The sequence below is a fragment of the Bos mutus genome, chromosome 20, assembly GCF_027580195.1.
Source record: "Bos mutus isolate GX-2022 chromosome 20, NWIPB_WYAK_1.1, whole genome shotgun sequence".
Lineage (NCBI taxonomy): Eukaryota > Metazoa > Chordata > Mammalia > Artiodactyla > Bovidae > Bos > Bos mutus.
This window is the reverse complement of record NC_091636.1, coordinates 41,134,282-41,156,476: the sequence shown is the minus strand read 5'-3', so window position 1 is coordinate 41,156,476 and position 22,195 is coordinate 41,134,282. Positions and strand designations below refer to the sequence as shown.

The 22,195-nt window shown below is 35.3% G+C and overlaps 1 protein-coding gene across 4 annotated transcripts in view; it reads right to left on the bottom strand.

The window, feature by feature from the left end:
- Positions 1–288: 288 nt before the first annotated feature.
- ZFR (zinc finger RNA binding protein) overlaps positions 289–22,195 on the bottom strand; it is an 83,550-nt gene continuing 61,643 nt past the window's right edge. For 3 of the 4 annotated variants that reach the window (XM_070357674.1, XM_070357675.1, XM_070357676.1), the window contains 5 exons: positions 20,394–20,491; positions 19,430–19,525; positions 7,255–7,366; positions 7,043–7,140; positions 289–1,812 (listed from right to left, as the gene is read on the bottom strand). In XM_070357674.1, coding sequence (XP_070213775.1) covers positions 1,633–1,812; positions 7,043–7,140; positions 7,255–7,366; positions 19,430–19,525; positions 20,394–20,491 — 584 coding nt within the window. In that variant the 3' untranslated portion in view covers positions 289–1,632. Of the gene's footprint in view, positions 1,813–7,042; positions 7,141–7,254; positions 7,367–19,429; positions 19,526–20,393; positions 20,492–22,195 lie in introns of those variants that run through there. The other variant, XR_011461471.1, reaches the window with a different exon arrangement.

Genomic DNA, 22,195 nt, shown 5'->3' with positions numbered 1-22,195 from the left:
CTTGCCCAAGATCAAAGATAGTGTATCACAAATTTGGAAGAAAAGCCCAAGTCTCTTGTTCCTCTAAGAGTCTGGGGGAAGATTGTGCCCAAGAAAGAAACTGAACCAATATGGTACTGAATTATACACTTTTCTGGAAATTATGTGCCCAGAAGTATCATTTGTCAGGAATAACAAGATGTAAGTACCCAATAAATTTGAATACGGTTTTATGGAAACATTAAGTCATTTCAAAGCAGAAGTACTTATGTCAATTCTAACATATAATACATTTAAGCCATTATATGAATTTAAGTTTTTATTTGTGTATTTCACTGTAGTGCTGTGACAACAAAATGACATCTGTATACCAGAGCATACATATATTAACAGTAAGATGTAACTTTTCATTACACCACTGCTAGAATATTTAGCTTTTTGTAGGACACATAAGCATGTAAGATGGCCACACCAAATAATTTTCTGGTTTTTTTCTTAGATAATCTTAAGTTTTTTTCCCAGTAATACTTTATCAACCTCACTGTTAACAGAACTGTAAATTATCTGGGTGATGGGATGTAGGGGCAGGGGGAGGGATCATTCAAATGTTATACTGTAATAGTTGCTAGAGTAATCTCACACACACACCAATAAGGAACTGTCTTCATAATTAAGGGCTAGTTATTGTTGTTAGTTGCACAATGATAAAGTTCTTTGAAAATATTGGTTAGCCCACTTATATATGAAAAATGCCCTTTCCACTTATGCAGAAGAAAAAAATATTCAGAAAGTTATTTTTGGCCTTGCTATGTCAAAAAGTCAACTGTACAAAGATCTACGTGTCAAACCTAAAATTAAATTTTAAAAGTCTATTAAAAACAAAAATGTCATGCATTTTTATTATCAATTATGCAGAGGCTTTAAAACTGTTGCAAGACCATATATTATATATTAGCTTTTATACTGCTAATGCACAACTAACAGCAAACTTGATTAGATTAACAGAAATCTGTCTTAATTACACCTTTATATATCACACTAGAGAGACAAATGCCACAAGATCTGCAGAAACATTTAGTTCTGAGCACTTAAATGGCAGGATAACTTTTTGTGTTGTAATCCATCACATAAAGAATAACAAAAGGAAAAAATTCTGCAGTCTCACGTTACAAAAAAACGTACTGCTGTAAAATATTAAGAAGGCGAAAAGGTTATCTGTAACACAAAGTAACAACTAGTATCAAACAGCAAACAAAACTCTAAATAAAAATATCAAAATACACATAGTAACTGAAGCACAAATACTGCATTAAATACAGTAAAGATTTAATAGGACTAGGTAATAAAAGACACAAATATAGGGGGAGCTAGGGCAACCAGTAAATAAAAACCAAAATAACGGGGAAAAAATCAGAACCATTGTAATTCCCCAAGCTGGAACACAATTTTGCGGGGTGGGGGTGGGGGTGTCTTTCCATTCATATAATACCTAACACTGTACATTAAGATTTTAGTATCATAGAAAAACTTGGTTCTTCCATGAAATTCTTTAAATTCTCGATAATTTTTTCGAAGTAGACATCATTGTGAATGAAAAACAGCCAACAAATGGGCACCTGTTGTTTTTTAACACTGCAGATTTACAGAAACTTTTTAAAAGTTATCATAATCTTTTTTGTCTTTTTTCCCCTCAGCCTCAAATCCATCAACTCCATCACTATCCCTTCTTCGTTTTCTGTTGTTGTGGATGTTAAAACGCTGGTTCATCTGTGGTAGTGGATCCATGCCTAGAACTTTGTGTATCTGGCGGAATGCAAGGAGTCGCAATGCAAACTGCAACAAAAAGAGTATTTAGTCAAATTAAAGAACCAATATTAATTCTTATTAGGTTTATAGCCCAACATAACAATATAAAAAAGCATGTTTAATGAAAGAAACACCTTAAACAATATTAAGGTTCATAAATGAAAGACTCTGTATGTTCTGAAGTTTTTATTTTCAGGCTTTTCTGTGTGCATGCTATTTTTTTTTTTAATGTAAGTTAAAAAAATATTCAACAAAATTATTATGCTCATTAAAAAAATCCTAAGACAGTATACAGCAAAGAAAAAAAGCATCTCACTCATCAAATGAGCCTCTCTTTGGTTCATATTCACATATCTTGCAACTTTTTCTATGGATGCCCATGTGCTCATCCTCAGGCACATGTGCCTCCCAACACACACCTCCCCAGGTTTACAAAATGAGGATTATACTTCTTCAACTTGTTAGTGAACTAAAAAAAGATTTTTCACTACTGTGGCTATGTATATATATAGGAATACATTAGGCATCAATGTCACAAGACCTCATGTGTCATAAGATATTTTGAGACGTAGTTTCCCAATATTCTGAGGGATATTTAAGGAGATTCTACAGTCATTTGATTAAAAGGCAACTTTCACTATGTGGTTAAATCTTCAATAGAATTGTTTAGACTACTTCTTGAGATATAATTCCATATAAGATTTGTTTTTGTAAAGTGTACAATTCAGTTGTTGCTTTTTTTTTTTAGTATACTTACAATTTTTCAACATTAACTACTCTCTAATCCCAGAACATTTTCATCACCTTCTCAATGTTCCAACCTCCCCTCACCCCCCAAAACCCCAAGGCCCAATAGCAGTCATTCCTCAATCCCTTTACCCTGAGGCCCTTGCAACTATTAATCTACTTTTGTAACTAGATAGATTTGCCTACTATGGACATTTCATATAAACAAAATCACACAATATGACTTTTTGTGTCTGGCTTCTTCCACTTAGCATAAGGTTTTCAAGATTCATCTACCTTGTACATATCAGCACTTCATTCCTTTTAATGGCGAGTAATTTTCCACTGTATGAATATATCACATGTGTTTACCTACCCATCCATCAAGTGATAGACACTTGGGATGTTTCCACTTTCTGGCAATTATGCATAATGTTACTATTTATGAGGTGAAACTAGGGATTATTTATCATAATAGGACAGTATTTATTTAGAGTTACTTAAAAAAAGGTATTTCCGAAAGATAAAACATAATAAGGTTTTCTTCTACATTTAAAGAAAATATCCAAAGTTATCTGCTGCATAATAATGAATAGTAACACACTTTTACTACAGAAATATTGCTACTGATCATCAGCCTATTCTCATACTAGGGGTTTCAAAATAGAAGAGTAGTTAGTTCAGTAAGGAAAACCACAGTAGCATCTGAGGCTGGAGTGAGCACTCTGTAAGCTCTTCCTCTGCATGTGATTTGCATGTACCTCTAAATTCTAACAAGAGACATTTCTAATGTATAATTGGAAATGATTTAAAAGCAAATGAAATTTGATGATACTAAAATTATTCCCAAATTCATCTTGAAATTTTTAAAAACAACATCAAAGAAGATGTAAAGTTTACTTAATCCTTTTTTGAGAGGGAAGATAACCTTAAAATGTGCCCTTTCAAAGATATGCTGCTCTATTGGACACTTACAGGAAGGCATCAGAATAAATGACAAAAGCTACATCTTGCAGAAGCAACTCGAAAAAGATCACTAGAGAATACAGATACAAAAACAAAGGTAAATATTATGGAAGGAAAAGAAGAAAAGTCCCAGACAAAGGAAAAAAGTGAATTATTAATATGGGCACTATGGCCCATCAAGAAAGAAACTGAAATTGACCTAGGTCCAATCCATAGAGCTTATTCAAATTTCACCAGTTATATACACACTTGGTTTATGTGTGATGTATACAGATCTATGTAACTTTACCAAATGTGCAGGTTTGCATTAACCACCATCACAAGGCACTATACTATCACCACAAGACTCTCACTAGCCACATCTATCCTCGCCCCTATCCCTAACTCCGGGAATCACTCATCTGTTCTGTTAGTTCATTAATGTTATATAGATGGAATGATGCAGTATACGTAACTTCCTCACTTTTATTTATCGAAGTATAGTTGATGTACAATTATTAAATAATTAACAGGTGTCCAATACAGTGACTCATAATTTTTAAAGGTTATACACATTTAGTTATTATTAATATACTGACTATTTCCCTATGCTGTAAATATATTCTTCAGTTCAGTTGCTCAGTCGTGTCCAACTCTTTGCGACCCCATGAATTGCAGCATGCCAGGCCTCCCTGTCCATCACCAACTCCCGGAGTTCACCCAGCCTCATGTCCATTGAGTCCGTGATGCCATCCAGCCATCTCCTCCTCTGTCGTCCCCTTCTCCTCCTGCCCGCAGTCCCTCCCAGCATCAGAGTCTTTTCCAGTGAGTCAACTCTTCGCATCAGGTGGCCAAAGTACTGGAGTTTCAGCTTTAGCATCATTCCTTCCAAAGAAATCCCAGGGCTGATCTCCTTCAGAATGGACTGGTTGGATCTCCTTGCAGTCCAAGGGACTCTCAAGACTCTTCTCCAACACCACAGTTCAAAAGCATCAATTCTTTGGCGCTCAGCCTTCTTCACAGTCCAACTCTCACATCCATACATGACCACAGGAAAAACCATAGCCTTGACTAGACGAACCTTTGTTGGCAAAGTAATGTCTCTGCTTTTGAATATGCTATCTAGGTTGGTCATAACTTTCCTTCCAAGGAGTAAGCGTCTTTTAATTTCATGGCTGCAGTCACCATCTGCATTGATTTTGGAGCCCCCCAAAAATAAAGTCTGACACTGTTTCCACTGTTTCCTCATCTATTTCCCATGAAGTGGTGGGACCAGATGCCATGATCTTCGTTTTCTGAATGTTGAACTTTAAGCCAACTTTTTCACTCTCCACTTTCACTTTCATCAAGAGGCTTTTGAGTTCCTCTTCACTTTCTGCCATAAGGGTGGTGTCATTTGCGTATCTGAGGTTATTGATATTTCTCCCAGCAATCTTGATTCCAGCTTGTGTTTCTTCCAGTCCAGTGTTTCTCATAGCTTATTTTATATGCAATGGTTTGTACCTTTTAATTCCCTACCCCAATACTGCTCCTTCCCACTCCCCTCTCCCCAATGGTAACCACTAGTTTGTTCTGTGAGTCTGCTTCATTTTTGTTATATTCACTAGTTTGCTGTATTTTCTACATTTCAAATAAATGTGATGGGCTTTCTAGGTGGTACTAGTGGTAAAGAACCTGCCTGCCAAAGCAGGAAACATAAAGAGATGTGAGTTTGATCCCTGGGTCGGGAAGATACCCTGGAGGAGGGTGTGGCAACCTATTACAGTATTCTTCTCTGGAGAATCCCATGGACAGAGGAGCCTGGTGGGCTACGGTTCATGGGGTTACAAAGAGTCAGACACAATTTAAGTGACTTAGCATAAGTGATACACAGTATCTGTCTTTCTCTGACTTAACTTCACTTAGCACAATGCCCTCCAAGTCTATCCATAGTACTGGAAATAGCAAAAATTCTATTCTTTTTTATGGCTGAGTAGTATTCCATTGTATATATACACCACATCTTCTTTATCCATTTATCTGCTGATGGACACTAAGGTTGCTTCCTTATCTTGGCATTGTAAATAACACTGCTATGAATACTGGGGTATGTATATCTTTTCAAATTAAAGTTTTTTGTTTTGTTTTCTGGCCATACACCTAGGAGAAATTTTTGGGTCATGTAGCTCTAGTTTTCGGAGAAGGCAATGGCACCCCACTCTAGTACTCTTGCCTGGAAAATCCCATGGATGGAGGAGCCTGGTGGGCTGCAGTCCATGGGGTCGCTAAGAGTCGGACACGACTTAGCGACTTCACTTTCACTTCTCACTTTCACGCACTGGAGAAGGAAATGGCAACCCACTCCAGTGTTCTTGCCTGGAGAATCCCAGGGACGGGGGAGCCTGGTGGGCTGCCGTCTATGGGGTCGCACAAAGTCGGACACGACTGAAGCGACTTAGCAGCAGCAGCAGCAGCTCTAGTTTTTCTGAAAAAACTTCCATACTGTTCTCCACAGTGGCTGCACTAACTTATTATTCCTACCAACAGTGTATGAGGTTCCCTTTTTTTCCACTGACTTTTCACTTCTTCACTTTTAACAAGGACACTTCTAACTACCTCCTAAAATCAGACCACTTTCTTCAAAGTCACATTAAAGCTTTCCTTCCTTCCAACTAAGAATTCTCTTATTAGTTTTCAAATGCCCTACTTCTTACCCAAAAAATAATTTCTTAAGTACCAATGAAGAAAAAAAAGCCACTTATGGTAAACTGTCATCTTCCCTAGAAAATTAAACCCAAAGAAATTAAAACAAAACTTGTTTAATACACACAAATTGGAAATCTTGTGAGTCTGTAAGATATTCATAATGTTCTATTATTACTGACTCTTCCTCAAATTACTTTTAATCTAACAATTTATTTTAATCCTGACCTCTCAAATTATCCTTGCCAGAAGAGACAACAGAACAAAATCTTAAGTCCAACCAGTGTAACTGCCTTAGACTAGATTGTTATTGTTTATAGTTGGTAGACATTTCTCCTCTTAGTACACTTCTGGAGTCAAAAAAGGAAAGTTGTTTAAGTTTTAGACTGAATGAAAGATTAATTTATTTAATCTTCCCAACAATCTTCTTTGAGACAGATACTGCTCTTATCCCTTATAGATGAAACGCAGAGCTGGTATTTAAACTCAGGAGTCTAGACTTCAGAGCCCACACTTTTAATTACTATATTAGCTGGCCTTTTCAGTGGCAGGAAAGGCTAAATCATTATAAAAATTTCCATAAACCAAACAGCACATCACTTCTGTATACCCAGAGGACATGAATAGTTGCTCTACTGATCCTGACATACAATATAACAACTAGATTTAATGATACTGAAAATACTGCAGTATTTTTATATTTATACAGGACACACACAGAGTTAATATAATAAAATTGAAGATTAATGAAATCTAGTTTAAATTATATCCTAAGGGCTTACTTACTAAAGCAGCAGAAATAATGAATACTACATGGTAATTTCTTCTAGAGGACAACTATAAAAAACCAAAACTGTAAGGGAAGTGATAAAACAAAGCCCTGGGATTAGGAACACAATGGTACCTGTGCGCTGGATGTGATGTCTTCACGCTGCTGGTCAGTCATTGTCGCCAAGGTATCGAAGGGATCCTTCTCACAAGGATCCAGAAGTCCAGGACTACCTACAGCAATCACCATAGGCAGAATAAAGCATTATCATCATCCATTTGTAGAAGAATGAATAATTCTCATTCAACCATCAAACACACAAACATTAAAAATGAAGTAAAACTTACCTTTAAGAATAATCCCTGAAGAAATGCACTCAAAAACTCTTCTCAGAGCATCTCCAGGGCTTTGAGGACTAGAAGCACTACTGATTGCTTTCTCTACTAGTAACTCCATTGCCTAAAAACAAAAACATAAAAATGTGTTTGACAGCTTACAGCCCAAAGGAATTATTCATTTTCAGAATGACAAAATAATTATGAAACTGTCATTAAAACTTTTAGAGGTTGGGGCTTCCCTGATCGCTTGGTGGTGAAGAATCCACCTGCCAATGTAGGGAACATGGGTTGATCCCTGGTCCAGGAGGATCCCTCACGCTGCAGAGCAACTAAGCCTGTGTGCCACACTATTGAGACTGTGCTCTAGAGTCTGGGAGCTTCAACTACTGAGCCCAAGTGCCACAACTGCTCAAGCCCGAGTGCCCTGGAGCCTGTGCTCTGCAACAGGAGAAGCCATCACAATGAGAAGAAGCCTGTGCATCACAACTGAAGAGAAGCCCCCGCTCGCCTCAACTAGAGCAAAGTCCGCACAGCAATGAAGATCCAGTAGAGCCAAAAATAAGTAAAATTATTAACAAAAAACATTTTAAAGATTGAAAAAAATCACACTGAACAAGTCACAAAATCAGAAAATAAAAATTACATGTAATATAAAATTAAAAATAACGAAAACAAAATAAGGCAATATATAATTTATATCTTAAAAATTATTTTGTAATGTGTGCTTAATGAAGAAAAATAGATTAATGGGTTGTTTTGGATTTTCAGTTACTGCTATCCTTTTCTATTAAAATATGACAGTCCTTAAAATTCTTTAGATATGTAGGGCTCACATATACTTGTTCTTTAATGCCTACATACCGATAATACTGAAGAGTTATAGCAAGACCATATTCTACCAAGATGACTTTTATTTTTCCTTTAAGAACAATTATCTAAATTTTCATTTAACATACAACTGTACTTCTATTATCCTTAAAGAAAATATAAATTATACTTTCACGGTAAATTAGAGACTCAAAATCAGTTAAAACCAATGAAGAAAAAAAAGAAGTATGGATTTAGATCCAGAAAGCATTTTGAAGAGTTTATTAGAAAGATCTGCTTCCATTTAGATTCTAAAAATTGAGATATAATGTACAATTCAGTGGGTTTTAGTACATTTACAAAGTTGTTCAACCATAACCATTCTCTAATTCCAAAACATTTTATCACCTCCAAAGAAACTCCACACCTACTAGTAGCCATTCTCCATTCTCTTTCCTCAGCCCCTGGCAACCAATAAACCACTTTCTATTTCTATAGATTTGCATTTTCTAAACATTTCATACAAATGGAGCCATATAATAAGTCACTTTATGTGTCTGGTTTCTTTTACTTAGCATTATGTTTAAGGTTTATCCACATTGCAGCTTTTACTCAAATTTTAAATAAAATCACCAGTAACAATTCAAAGAAACTAAACAGATTGAAACTAGAATGAAACCCTTAAAATGATAATGAAGTTTAAAACACTGAGGATCCATTTTTAGTTGTGTACTTAAAAAACTCATAGATTTAATTAGAGGTAAAAACCACATCCACCTACTCACCCCAAGGCCATTACTCGCATCTTTTAAGTAAGAATAATTCTTAAAAGATTGGACATGTGGAGGTTTTAGTTCCAAACAAATTAGGAATAAGTTGTAAGAGAGATACGAATCTGAAGAGAGAGTACACATAAAAAAAAAAAAAAAAAAAAAAAAAGATGACAGCTAGAAGGAGCATGAAGTTTAAAAAAATCTGAGAAAAACAGGTGTCAATAACGATAAATGTAAATTGCAACAAAAAAAATTAAGATGGTTCAGTCTAATTAAGCTGAAGAACGTAGGAAGTTGTTCAAGACATTTAAAATTGTTCAAGACACAAGACCCTTAAAGGGTCTTCATTTAAAAATTTTAGTATTTTAAGGCATCAGCTTCAGTTATCTAGGCGACTCTATGAATGCATATTAAACACTTTTCCTGTCCAGACAAGTATTATTTCAAGATGTCCAAAAGACTGGAATCTTTGAAAATAAGGATTGTCAATTGTCATTTATGGAATCCCTTTGCCTAGCATAAATGGCTGGCATATAGAAAATACTTAGTAAGTACCTATGATCAGAATACTTTTGGAAAGAAATGTGAAAATAATCCTGTTAATTAAAGAAATCAAGGGTTGTAATTAACAAGTTACTAAAATACAAAATTGATGTCTTAAAATATGTTCCTTTCCAAAAACACCTCAAATTTATATAAGTACTTTTAGAGAATGTTAAGGGAAAAACAAATATTCAATAATCAGCTATAATACAGGTGCATGCATACTAAGTGCTCAGTCATGTCCAACTCTGCAACCCTAAAGGACTGTAGCCTGCCAGGCTCCTCTGTCCATGGGATTCTCCAGTCAAGATTACTGGAGTGGGTTGTCATGCCCTCCTCCAGGGGATCTTTCTGACCCAGGGACTGAACCTGAGTCTCTTAAGTCTCCTGCATTGGCAGGTGGGCTTTTTTAACTACTAGCACCACCTGGGAAGCCCCAGAATATAGCTATGTCAAGATACAAAAATATTAAAGGTAATTCAATGCTTTTTAAAAACCTGCTTATTGACTGACCTCTAGTGGGAATATATAATTTATACTTATGTATTAAAGTAGAAACTAAATAAGAACCAAGAAAGAAATGAGTATTTATGGAACACAAAGTCCATATATTGAATCACAGTAAAACTAAGTCAACTGTCTGCCTTCTGAGATCATTTGCTGTGAAGCAAGCAATTTAAAAATGTTAATTTTCTATGGAACATGGCTGGTCTCCAAGCAGATGTCCACGGTTAGGCAAGCAACAAAAGCAGAACATAGGAGGTTTATATACTCTTAAATGCATGCATTCAAAAGTAAAAGGACAAAAAAAAGTAAAAGGACAACAACAAAGACAAACAGAATCAAACAAGGGAAATGATTACTTAGGCAATAATATAAAGGATTCTGATGGCAAAAGTTACTTAAAAAAGAAACACTCTCTTAAATATTATATGTTAAGTGACATGAAATCCAGGATTGCAATATTTGCTTTAGGGAAACATTCATGTGGTATATATTCTTCCTTCCCATCTTTAACAGTAGTAACTTACTCCTGCAAGCGAAAAGAAAGTTATTTGCCCTGTGATGTCAGTGTTCTACCATTTATCATTTAGAATCTCCTCACTGGTTCTAAAACTGACAGGAGCTCTCTCACTACAAGTCATCATCACTAAAATCTAATACACTCTTCCAAAAAAAATATGTATATATAGGGTTTTCCAGGTGGTTCAGATGGTAAAGAATCTGGCTGCAATACAGGAGAGTGGGTTTGATCTCTGGGTCAGGAAGATCACTTGGCAAAGGGAATGGCCACCCACTCCAGTATTCCTGCCTAGAGAATTCCATGAACAGAGAGGCCTGGGAGTTACAGTCCATGGGGTTGCAAAGACTTGGACACAACAAAGCGACTAACACGTGAAAAAAAATACGTGAAAAGATATGTGGAGCACATATTTTAACTGCTGTATGAACAAAAAGAACAATTATGGCCTCTCAGCCTCTTCTTTGGGGACTATCTCATTTCACAGATAATTCTTTTTTTTTTTTTAAATAAAGAAAGATAAAATTCATATAATATAAAGTTAACTATTTTAACGTGAACACTTCCGTGGCATTTAGTACACTTACTAATATGCTGAATAACAGCCACCTCTATCTAGTTCAAAACATTTCTACTACTCCAAAGTAAAACCCCCGGCCCATCATGCAGTTTCTCCTCGTTCTCTCATTCTCTAAGCCTCAGGCAACCGCCAACCTGCATTCTATCTATCTGGATCTGCTATTCTGGATATTTTATACAAATGCCATCATATAATGTATAATTTTTTGTGTCTGGCTTCCTTCACTCAGCATGTTTCGGAGGTTCATCCATGACAGATGATTCTCTTTCATAAAATATTCCTTAGCTTAATATAGATTTAAAAAATAAAATATACAATAAACATTAAAACACTTTTTACTAAAAAAATGCCTTTCTGCAATTTACAGCAGGTATACCATTCTAAAGGTATACTAATCTAAAGGAGGTTTCTATTCTACACAGCAATTCTTAAGTCAGATCAACCTTGCAAGAGAATTTTACCTATACTTTCTTATCACTATAGATTTAGGACAAAAGAAGAACTAATTTGAAGGCAGTATATTATTTGCTGTACTCACTGTAGTGGTAAACACTAAAGGCAGGTGGTAGGACTTAGATTTATTCAATAAGTAATCTGAAGGCTAAACAAAATTGAAGATCAAGTTCACAAGAACTTCAAATTTCTTTCATGCAAACCAAGAAGAAAAGTTACTCTCTGCTTAAGGTGACAGTACAAAGCCAAATCTCAAGATCTCTTGCCCCCCAAACCTGGCTATGATTAAAGAAATATGTATGAAGCACACTACCACCACCCAAATAAATATAAAATGGCTTCAATTAAATGGAGGAAAAGGCCAGTGAAAGAGTATTTCTAAGAAAGTGAGTGGCCTTGGGCAACTCTCCATTTATACTTCCCTAACTGGCTCTTTAGAAGATAATGGGGAAGGGGTTGGCAGTTGAGTGGGGAAAAAAAAAAAATCCAAAAATTTCACCAGAACTCTCTCAACTCAGAAAGTAAGAACAAGTCATGTTGCGGGCAGCCTGAGGCAAAGAAATTTTTCTAAAAATAATCACCTTTCATCCAAAAAGAGAAAGGAAAAGCAACAGAATTCATCAGTTTTGAAGGCTCTTTGCCGAAGACAGGTAGGGAAGAGTAGAATTCCAATTATCCACATCTAATTATCTCTAATAATAAATAGAGACTTGACTAACATGCAGATAAAACAAACAACAAAAAAAATAAGCTCTTTCGAAGGAGTAAGAAACAGGGAAAATTAATATCAAAGACTGCTGTGAACTCTCAATGAAGTTTCCCAAAGTGGCTTCACACACCCCAAACCTTCTTCTGATTCAGGTAAACAGAAAGGTGTTTTTGAAAGGAGATGGTGAAGAGTTTCAGGAAAAAAACAGCAAATTCTGCACAGGCAAAGGCTCTAGGAGGTCACTGTGGGTTTGAAATCTGAAGCCTAAAGGGAATCTACCTCAAAGACTACCACAGCACATTGAATTAGGGAACAGAAGAGAGAAAGCCCATGTCTAGAAACTCCCTGGCAGTCCTGTAGTTAGGACTCAGTGCTTTCATTGCTGGGGCCTGGGTTCAAATACCTGGCCGAGGAACTAAGTTCTTTACATGGGGCATCCAAAAAAAAAAAAAGAATACATGCCAAGAGAGAAAGCCAAACACTACTCCTTTCCATAAGCAATCCTCAAAGCAGAGCTCATGCGGGAAGAAATAGAAGTATTTTAAAAGGTGTGAATAAACTAAGACAGTTCTTGTTTGCACGTTTTAGTATCAAAGGATGACTTGGAAATGGAACTGACAATGCTAAGCCCTAAAGAAATGAAAAAAACTAAAACAAACCAGGCGTGATATCTTTGCATTTGGGTGGAACACAGAGTGAAATGTACTTCCTATGGACTTTGAGAGTCCCTTGGACTGCAAGGAGATCCAACTAGTCCATCCTAAAGGAAATCAGTCCTGATTATTCATTGGAAGGACTGATGTTGTAGCTGAACCTCCAATACTTTGGCCACCTGATGCAAAGAGCTGACTCATTGGAAAAGACACTGATGCTGGGAAAGACTGAAGGCAGGAGGAGAAGGGGATGACAGAGATGGCTGGATGGCATCACTGACTCAATGGACACGAGTTTGAGTAAACTCTGGGAGTTGGTGATGGACAGGGAGGCCTGGCGTGCTGCAGTCCATGGGGCTGCAAAGAGTTGGACACAATTGAACGACTAAACTGAACTGATGGACTTTGAATGATACTGTTAAGTCATTGCTTGTAATAAATGTATCAATCTGGTGCATATATTGAGAGGGAGATTTTGTATGTGTAAGGACAGACGGTATGTGAGAACTCTGTACTTTCTGCTCAGTTTTGCTGTGAATCAAATTTTTATTATTTAAAAAATAATATTTACTTAGAAAATAATTTATTCTGGAAGAATCTTAATTTAAGGAATAAAGATACAACTGTCAACATTTTGAGTTATAGAGAACTTGATAAATAAAAAAACCAATAAAATTAAAACCTCAAGGTTGAGATGAAAAGGAAGACTGCAGAGCTAATTAAGCAAACTGAACATTACTATAAAACTAATAAATGAATTATAAATAGTAAATACTGGGACATGGGTGAAAACTAAATTATCACCAAAAAAACAGTAACAGGGGACAAAAGAGGAAAGAGAACAAAGATTAAAACAATCACAAAGATAATAAATATATGGGACAAAGGGAATCCAATATAAGGGTAAGTGGTGCTAGATAGCATATTCAAAAGCAGAGACATTACTTTGCCAACAAAACTCTGTCTAGTCAAGGCTATGGTTTTTCCAGTGGTCATGTATGGATGTGAAAGTTGGACTGTGAAGAAAGCTGAGCGCTGAAGAACTGATGCTTTTGAACTGTGGAGTTGGAGAAGACTCTTGAGAGTCCCTTGGACTGCAAGGAGATCCAACCAGTCCATCCTAAAGGAAATCAGTCCTGGGTATTCACTGGAAGGACTGATGCTGAAGCTGAAACTCCAATACTTTGGCTACCTCATGCCGAAGAGTTGACTCATTGGAAAAGACTCTGATGCTGGGAGGGATTGGGGGCAGGAGGAGAAGTGGACAACAGAGGATGAGATGGTTGGATGGCATCACCAACTCTATGGACATGAGTTAGAGTAAGCTCCGGGAGTTGGTGATGGACAGGGAGGCCTGGCGTGCTGCAATTCATGGGGTCGCAAAGAGTCATACACGACTGAGCAACTGAAGTGAACTGAAAATAGAGGATCATATTAATCATTTGTCAAATGTGCAGACAAAGATTCCAATGAAATGATGACACTAACAACAGATTCCAGGACATAATTTGGTTAAGTTACTAAAATTCAAGGATAAAGACAGAATTTTTTAGCAACCTGCAGAAAAGGTAAAGGCAAGAAAAATAGGCTGGACTTATGGTGGCTCAGATGGTGAAGAATCTGCACAAAATGCAGGAGACCTAGGTTCAATCCCTGGATCAGGAAGATCCCCTGGAGAAGAGAATGGTTAACCACTTGAGGATTCTTGACTAGGGAATTCCATGGGCAGAGGAGCTAGGAGGGCTACAGTCCATGGGGTCACAGAGTTGGTGACCCCATGACTAAGTGATTAACATAAACTAGATTTAGCAATACTCAATGCTGAAAGATAATGGAGCAATACCAATAAAGGGAGGAGAAAAAATTGCGACCTAACAATACATTTTTCAATAAAGTAATGGTAATTGGCAAAGATTCTCAAACATGAAAGAAATTTTAAAAACTTAAAACACTTTTTGATAAAAACTACATGATGATAAAATGCAGTCAACCAAGAAATAAAAAGAGGAAACCCCAGTAAAGCCCTAGTGGCTGGCACCAAAGCATTTAAATACAGACCATTAAATAATCAAAGGGAATATACTGACACATAAGGTAAATGTAGTTATTTTTAAACCTTTAAGATTTAAAAAAGCATTAAGTGTAAACTTTCCTGTTTTCTAAGTGGAATCAGCATTCACTGAGTAAAACAGATAAATCAAGAAACAGGTTTTGACACATTAAAATAAATGAATGAATGAAACAAATGAAAAAAAAAAAGAAAATACTAACAAAAACCCAAGAGGATAGGAGGAGGAGGAGGAGGAAGTGATCATTTTCTCAGCTTTTATAGATGAGAGGTTAACAGACATTATCTAAAATTGTTAAACAGATGCAATGAAAATACCATATAAAACTATAAGGTCAACAACTAATTGTCTAAATAATCAGAAGAGAAACATATTCACACATAAAAAAGAACAAGAAAAGGATAAGAATTATGGCAAAGGATAGAAAAATAGCAGAAACACACCAGATAAATGCTAATAAAAATGAGTTTAGGAGGGTGCAGTATAGCTGAAATATATTAAGGGGATTTAGACATTAAGCTTCCAGCTTTTAGATAAGAAAGTCACAGGTATATAAGCGCACATAGGGAATATCATCAACAATATTGTAGTAATTGGTTTTACTGCAATAATCATTTCATAATGTATTAAAATATGGAATTACTATGTTGTACACATGTATGGATGTGAGAGTTGGACTGTGAAGAAGGCTGAGTGCTGAAGAATTGATGCTTTTGAACTGTGGTGTTGGAGAAGACTCTTGAGAGTCTCTTGGACTGCAAGGAGATCCAACCAGTCCATTCTGAAGGAGATCAGCCCTGGGATTTCTTTGGAAGGAATGATGCTGAAGCTGAAACTCCAGTACTTTGGCCACCTCATGTGAAGAGTTGACTCACTGGAAAAGACTCTGATGCTGGGAGGGATTGGGGGCAGGAGGAGAAGGGGACGACAGAGGATGAGATGGCTGGATGGCATCACTGACTTGATGGACGTGAGTCTGAGTGAACTCCGGGAGTTGGTGATGGACAGGGAGGCCTGGCGTGCTGCGATTCATGGGCTTGCAAAGAGTCGGACACGACTGAGCGACTGAACTGAACTGAAAGGATATAATGTTGAGAGCTATTTAAATGTCAAAGTACTGACATTTTGGTGTGCTTTAAACTACCAAAATACTGGTATTTTATGTTATATGTACATGATTTCAAAGACTGGCCAGCAGCTTTCTTTGCCCTCCCTGATTCGTCCATCATCACTCTGCCATGGCCCATGTTCCCCCAGTTCCTTTGACCTGTGCATCCTCTCTTTCCACTCAGTTCTTAAAGCTCTGCACCCTCAAAGCAGAGAGGGTCCCTTGAAGTTTATGGCTCTCTCTGATGAAGAGAAAAAGCAAGGTGTAGGATAAAGGGCCATCTGCAGTGAGACTTTCAGACTTCAAGAATAGCTGAGAAGTGGCCTGAGAGTCCAGTCTCAAAAGTACTGAAGCTTAGACATACTATAACAGAAAGAGTCTCAAGGACACCTGGGTTGCATGGACTGAAGCTGAAAGAAGCAGGAAGTAAAATGATAATATAGAATGCTTGTATTTTTATATATTAAAAAAAGTTTAAGTTATATAATGCACATACATTTGTATATTAAAAATCTATCAATAATTCATTGAATTTTCATCACAAGTAAATACTGAAACACCCATTGGTTATTTTGCTCCAATACTGCACCTGCTATTACTGACTAATCAATCAGAGAATTAAAACAATAAAGATGCTATAATAGGCATTTTTAAAACTTTAAGGGCACAGAACTCTATTACATAAAAGTTTTGAGTATCTGGTTGAATGGGTCAATTTTTCTAGGAAAAGTTGCCAAAATTAACTCCAGGAGAAGGAAAAATTAAACAAAACAGTTACTCACAATAAAAGAAATCAAGAAAGCGCTACCCTCTTTATAAGGGACTGGGAACTGATAATGTCAAATGAATTTTACAAATGTTCAAAAAACAGTATTTTTGATGATCCTAAAAACTGTTTCAGAGTTTAAAGAACAAAAGTTCTTAATTAATTTTTATAGAGTTAGTGCAAATCTAATAAGAAGACAAAAATAAAACACAAAACTTTCTTTATTGTCACTGCAAAAGTGATGATATTCTATCAATTATCTATTAATTCAATACAGTACTACTTAAAAATAATTAAAAGAACCCTGGAGTTCATTAAACTGAACAAAATGGCAGTCAAGTTCTTTTGGAAAAAGAACATGAGAAAACCAAAACAAAACAAAACACACTTAAAACAAAACAAAACCAAACCAAAAACAAAACCCCCAAACAGTGCAAGATGGTCTTTATAATGAGCAGCAGAGAACGGAGAGGGGGAAACTCTGATGAAAAGGACATCAGAATTTTAAAACACACTATGAAGTTTTAAAAATTAAAAGAGATTAAGGACTTCTTTGGTGGTCTAGAGGTTAAGAATCCACTTTGCAATGCAGGGGACATTGGTCCAATCTCTGGTTAGGGAACTAAGATGCCACATGCTGCGGGAGAACTAAGCCCACGAACTGCAACTATCGAAGCTCAAGCACTCTGGAGCCTGTGCATCACCACTAGAGTCCATGTACCGCAAGGAAAGATCCCACAGGACACAAGGCAGATTCCATGTGCCATGACTAGACTCGATGCAACCAGTTAAAGAAATATGTAAAAAATAAATAGAAAAAAGAGTTTAATAGAGAAGATTGAGGAATGAAAGACTACTGTAGAAACAGGCCTGCAACAAAGGAACTTTGGTTTAACAAAGGGTTTCTCTTCCTCAGTGCTATCGATAACTAGTATCGACATCCAAAAATATCTCCAAACATTACCAAATGTCCCCTGGGGGCAAAACTGAAATGTGGTTGAGAACCACTGGTTTATGATAATGGTGATATTTCAAAATGGAGGTTGGGAGAATGAACATCACTACTAAATAAAATGCTAAATGGTATTGGAATAATTGATAATTGGTCTGTAAAGACATATTGCTGGATCTACCTCTAGTCCATTTATGATTTTCAAATTAACTTATAATTATACAAGTAATGTATGTATATTTTATCCTAGTAAAATCCAAACATTACAGATCTCTAACCTAAGCCCACTTCTCACTACTGAGAGACAACTCCTGTTGTAATACAGAATATATCCTTCCAGGAATAAGTAAGCAAACATCTGTAATAAACATAACTTGATTGGGGGAAAAAGCTCTAGAAGAAAGCATGTGTGAATAATCTATAATCTAAAACATGAGAGAGTATTTTGTAGACAGAATACAAAGTTGTTAAGTCATAAAACACTAATGGATTAGAATTTGTAAAAATTTTAAACCTTTTATAAAACAGCAAAAATTATTAAGTTGAAAAGCAAATGAAAACTGGAAAAAATATTTTAATATAGGTAAGTGCTAATTTCTTATAGAAAGTAATTATAAATTATGTGAAATATGAATAACAGGAACTACCAGTTAAGAGAAAAATAATTATAAATGCCAATAATCACTTAAAATTAAAAAAAAAAATGAGACTCCATTTTTTACCTAACATGTGTTAAGAAGTGTGATCTTACCCAAAGTTAGTGAGGATGTGAAGAAAATGCTAAGTTCAACAATTTTTGGTAATTTTAAATGATCCACCTTTCCTGGTTACAATCAAAACATGTTCTTTGACCTTGGAATTCTATAGCAATTGACCCTAGCCATCACATGTATATAATACTCATAAAAGCGTGACTACCATACAATGAAAATTTAATAGAAGACTGCAAACAATGCAACTGTCCATCAAACGGATACCAGTTAAATAAAATATGGCATGTCCATACAAAGGAAACACCGAGTAGTCAATATCGTTCTCAAAGAGCTCCCAGAATTAAGATAACCCTGGCTAGTCAATTCTCCCTAACCCAACTCTAGAATCTGTAGGTTCAGTTATACTTTTGAATGAATCCTTCTGTATCTGAATTTTTGCTATTTAGGAACTCAAATATTTCAACATCAAAGAGATATCTGTACATAAATAAAACAATAGGAATATACACGACGTGCATATATGCATTTCTCCTCCCTGGAAAAAAATCACAACAAATTGTGCCATGATAACTGGCCTTTAAATGATGAGAAGGCTTTCACTTCTTATTTTGTGCCTTTCTGCATTATTTGAATTTCCTAATTTTATGCATTTTTTTGGATAATACATATTTTTAAATGTTAAAAATTACTTATACATTGTTAAAATATCAACAAAATCCTGCATAGGGAGATTGATAGCTCATTTAAAATTTTCTTTGTATCTTTATGTATGTACAACTAATAACTGCACCTATAAAAATAATAAACACTGTGTGAAGAGTAAAAAAAAAAAAGGAAAATTCAAAAAGAAAATCAAGTATAATTCTCAGCAAGTTAAACAGTCTGATAAGACCCTAGAATTTCTCATGAGAAAAAGAAAAAAACTCCATTTAGGAAATGGAAATAAAGTTGATAATTAGATGTAAGATGAGGCTATAAAAAACTGCAGAAGTATTTCTGAGATATTTATTTTTCACATACAGTTACATATTACTTACCCAGCTTGGAAAATCAGACCAAGTTGGAACTCGTTGACAGAGGTCCCGGAGAATACGTATGATAATCACACAGGACTGTAGACCATTAGCTCTAGCCTTGAGAGCAACACAAAAATCAACTGAATTAATCTTAGAAATATTAAAAATATCCCTTGATGAAAAAAAAGTTAAAATACCACTGTTCAATGGAAGCTCAGATAAAAATAAAACAAAAATAACCACACTTAAAATTGGATTCAATGAGCTGCCATTTACAGCAATATTTTATGCCAGGATTAGTATTTAAAAGCTGATATTTTAGGTCAAAGTAAACAGATTATACAAGAATAATTGTTCTTGATCCCCTGTGAACCTTGACCTGTGTTCATTTAAATCAGTAAACTTAAAAAAAAAAAGTCTGCCTACATTAGAAATTAAAGAAAAAGTAAAGAGCTAAAAAGTTTGTCTAGGGACTGAAAGATTAAGGAAATCTGTTTGGTTTCCTTTCTGTGCCTTTGCATAACTGCAAAGTCACTAAACCAAACAGCTGCTTCCTCACCTTTCATTCCCTACACTTATTAACTTAAGAGAAAGAGGGGAAAAAATCTTAAAACTATACACAAAGCTTTAAACACATATTCCATTATTTAAAGCAAAGTTAATCTGCAGCCTTATGGAATATAATATATATACACAAACATGTGATGTTCCTGAACAAGTCAGCTTCAAATATGGCCACTAAAAATAAAAATAAAAAAACCCAAACTACAAAACACCCCCCAAATCCTAGTTTATTGTCAAATTAATAGTAACTGCAATATGCAGATCTTCATACCCAGCTTTCTATGTTAACATATTTTCTGATATTTAATTTAAAATAGTATTGCTTGGGCAATCTTTTGAAATGTTTAAACACAGTTAAACATGTTGTACTGAACTACTCTCTCATAAGGCTACAAGAAAAAAGTAAAATGATGTTCCGAACCTGGAACCACTTAGCGTGGCGTAGAGCAGCCAGAGCGTCAAGGCATTTTTGCCTGTCCAAGACGTCCGGTGGGTCTTTCACCATACCCGAGGTTACATCTAAAATGGATTGAATTGGCAAAATGCAGTGAGGAATGGGTGTTTGACCAGGTGAGCAAGACACTTCCTTAAAGTAGCATCAGTGTCACACGAGCCATTTGAGGGTTTTGTCAGCACTTTAATGTAACCCAGGAAGTTATTTAACAAATTTACATAAATCTAATATGAAGATCAAGAATTCTTTAATTTAGAAATACAATAAGTAATTTCTACAAATATAAACCCTACCCCACCAAAAGAAAATCAAAAGGAAGGATTACTGGATACAGCGCACCAGCACAAAGACAACAAGAGGGAACACAAAAATCCACCTTAATAAATGAGAATGTACAGTAAACTATCCTTTTGTTCAGTATTTTAAATGGTCACAGGTTATTTTGGGACTAAAATGTCAAAGAACTAATGATAAATATGGGATGATCAATGCAGTAATAATCACAGAAAAAATAAGGAGTCAAAAACAGGCATTTCTAGGAGTTCAATGATTTCTCTTCCACAAGAGAACTTTAGTTGTAAAGGAATACGAAATGCCCTTTAAAATTCAGTTCCCATAAAGTATTCCAAAGAAAGAATAATTGGAGAGAAACAATGAGTGAAGTAGAGAAGGGCAACAGGAACTAGCATGGTTAAACAGAGTAAGTATAGAAATAGAACAGATACAGTAAGCAGAATGGTTTGATGACAAATATGCAGAATCTTTTAAGTTATAGAGTTTATAATAACTGATTTTAATCAATTATTATATTAAAATATAAATGAGTTATATAAAACTTGAGAAGAAAATCTGAACCTAAATCAGGCAAAAAGTTAACTTTATATTAATAAAACTAGTTGGAGGGCCAGCTTACATTCATCTAAACATATAGGTAAAATGTATATAAAAGTTGCTAATCAAACTATTCATAACTAAACCAATCTAATTCACAATTCTTGGTGATATTTAAAAATTTTCTAAATATAGGAAAATAACATGCTAGGCAAGTAATTTATTGAATTTAGCAGCCTTCTAGATAGAAAGCACCCAAATTAAAGCACATTTAGTATAAGATTTAATAAATCATTGAGGGTACCAAATGAATATGAGACAAACAATGAAATATATGATAAAAGAACACATGAAGGATAGTTTTAAGAGTACCACTGCAACTCTGGGCAAGTTATTTAATGGTATATTTTTATATGAACATTAAGAAATCTTAAGAGATACTTGTCCTTATTTTGAGTAGAAGATATATTAAAAAGCATATTTTTAAAGTGATAAAAAAATTATATCCCTTGTCTGGGCTTTTCTTTGCTTAGTTCTTACTCCTTAAATAATCAGATGGCATGGATTTTCAGAGAACATATTAGAAGGGAGATTTACAGATACTCAAAAAACACTGTGTGGCATTCTGAAAATGCCACTGAAAGAGGAACCTGGGCACTAAAAAGAGAGTAGCAAGTCAGAAATACTAGTAATTTTTAAAAAACCAATAAATAACCTCAAAATCTGCAAGATCAACTACTGAATCCAAAAATATAGTGAACATAGTTAAGAAATGGGCTATTCTGAAAGAAGGAAAAAGGACACCGGGAAGCAGAGCTAATTGAAGAACTAAAAAAAGAAACAACAACAAAAAACCACTCCCCAAAGCAAGGTTATAGAACAGGCTGAAGAACCCTTTCCATGTCCCTTATTTATTTATGTTATTTGCTAAAGCTAAA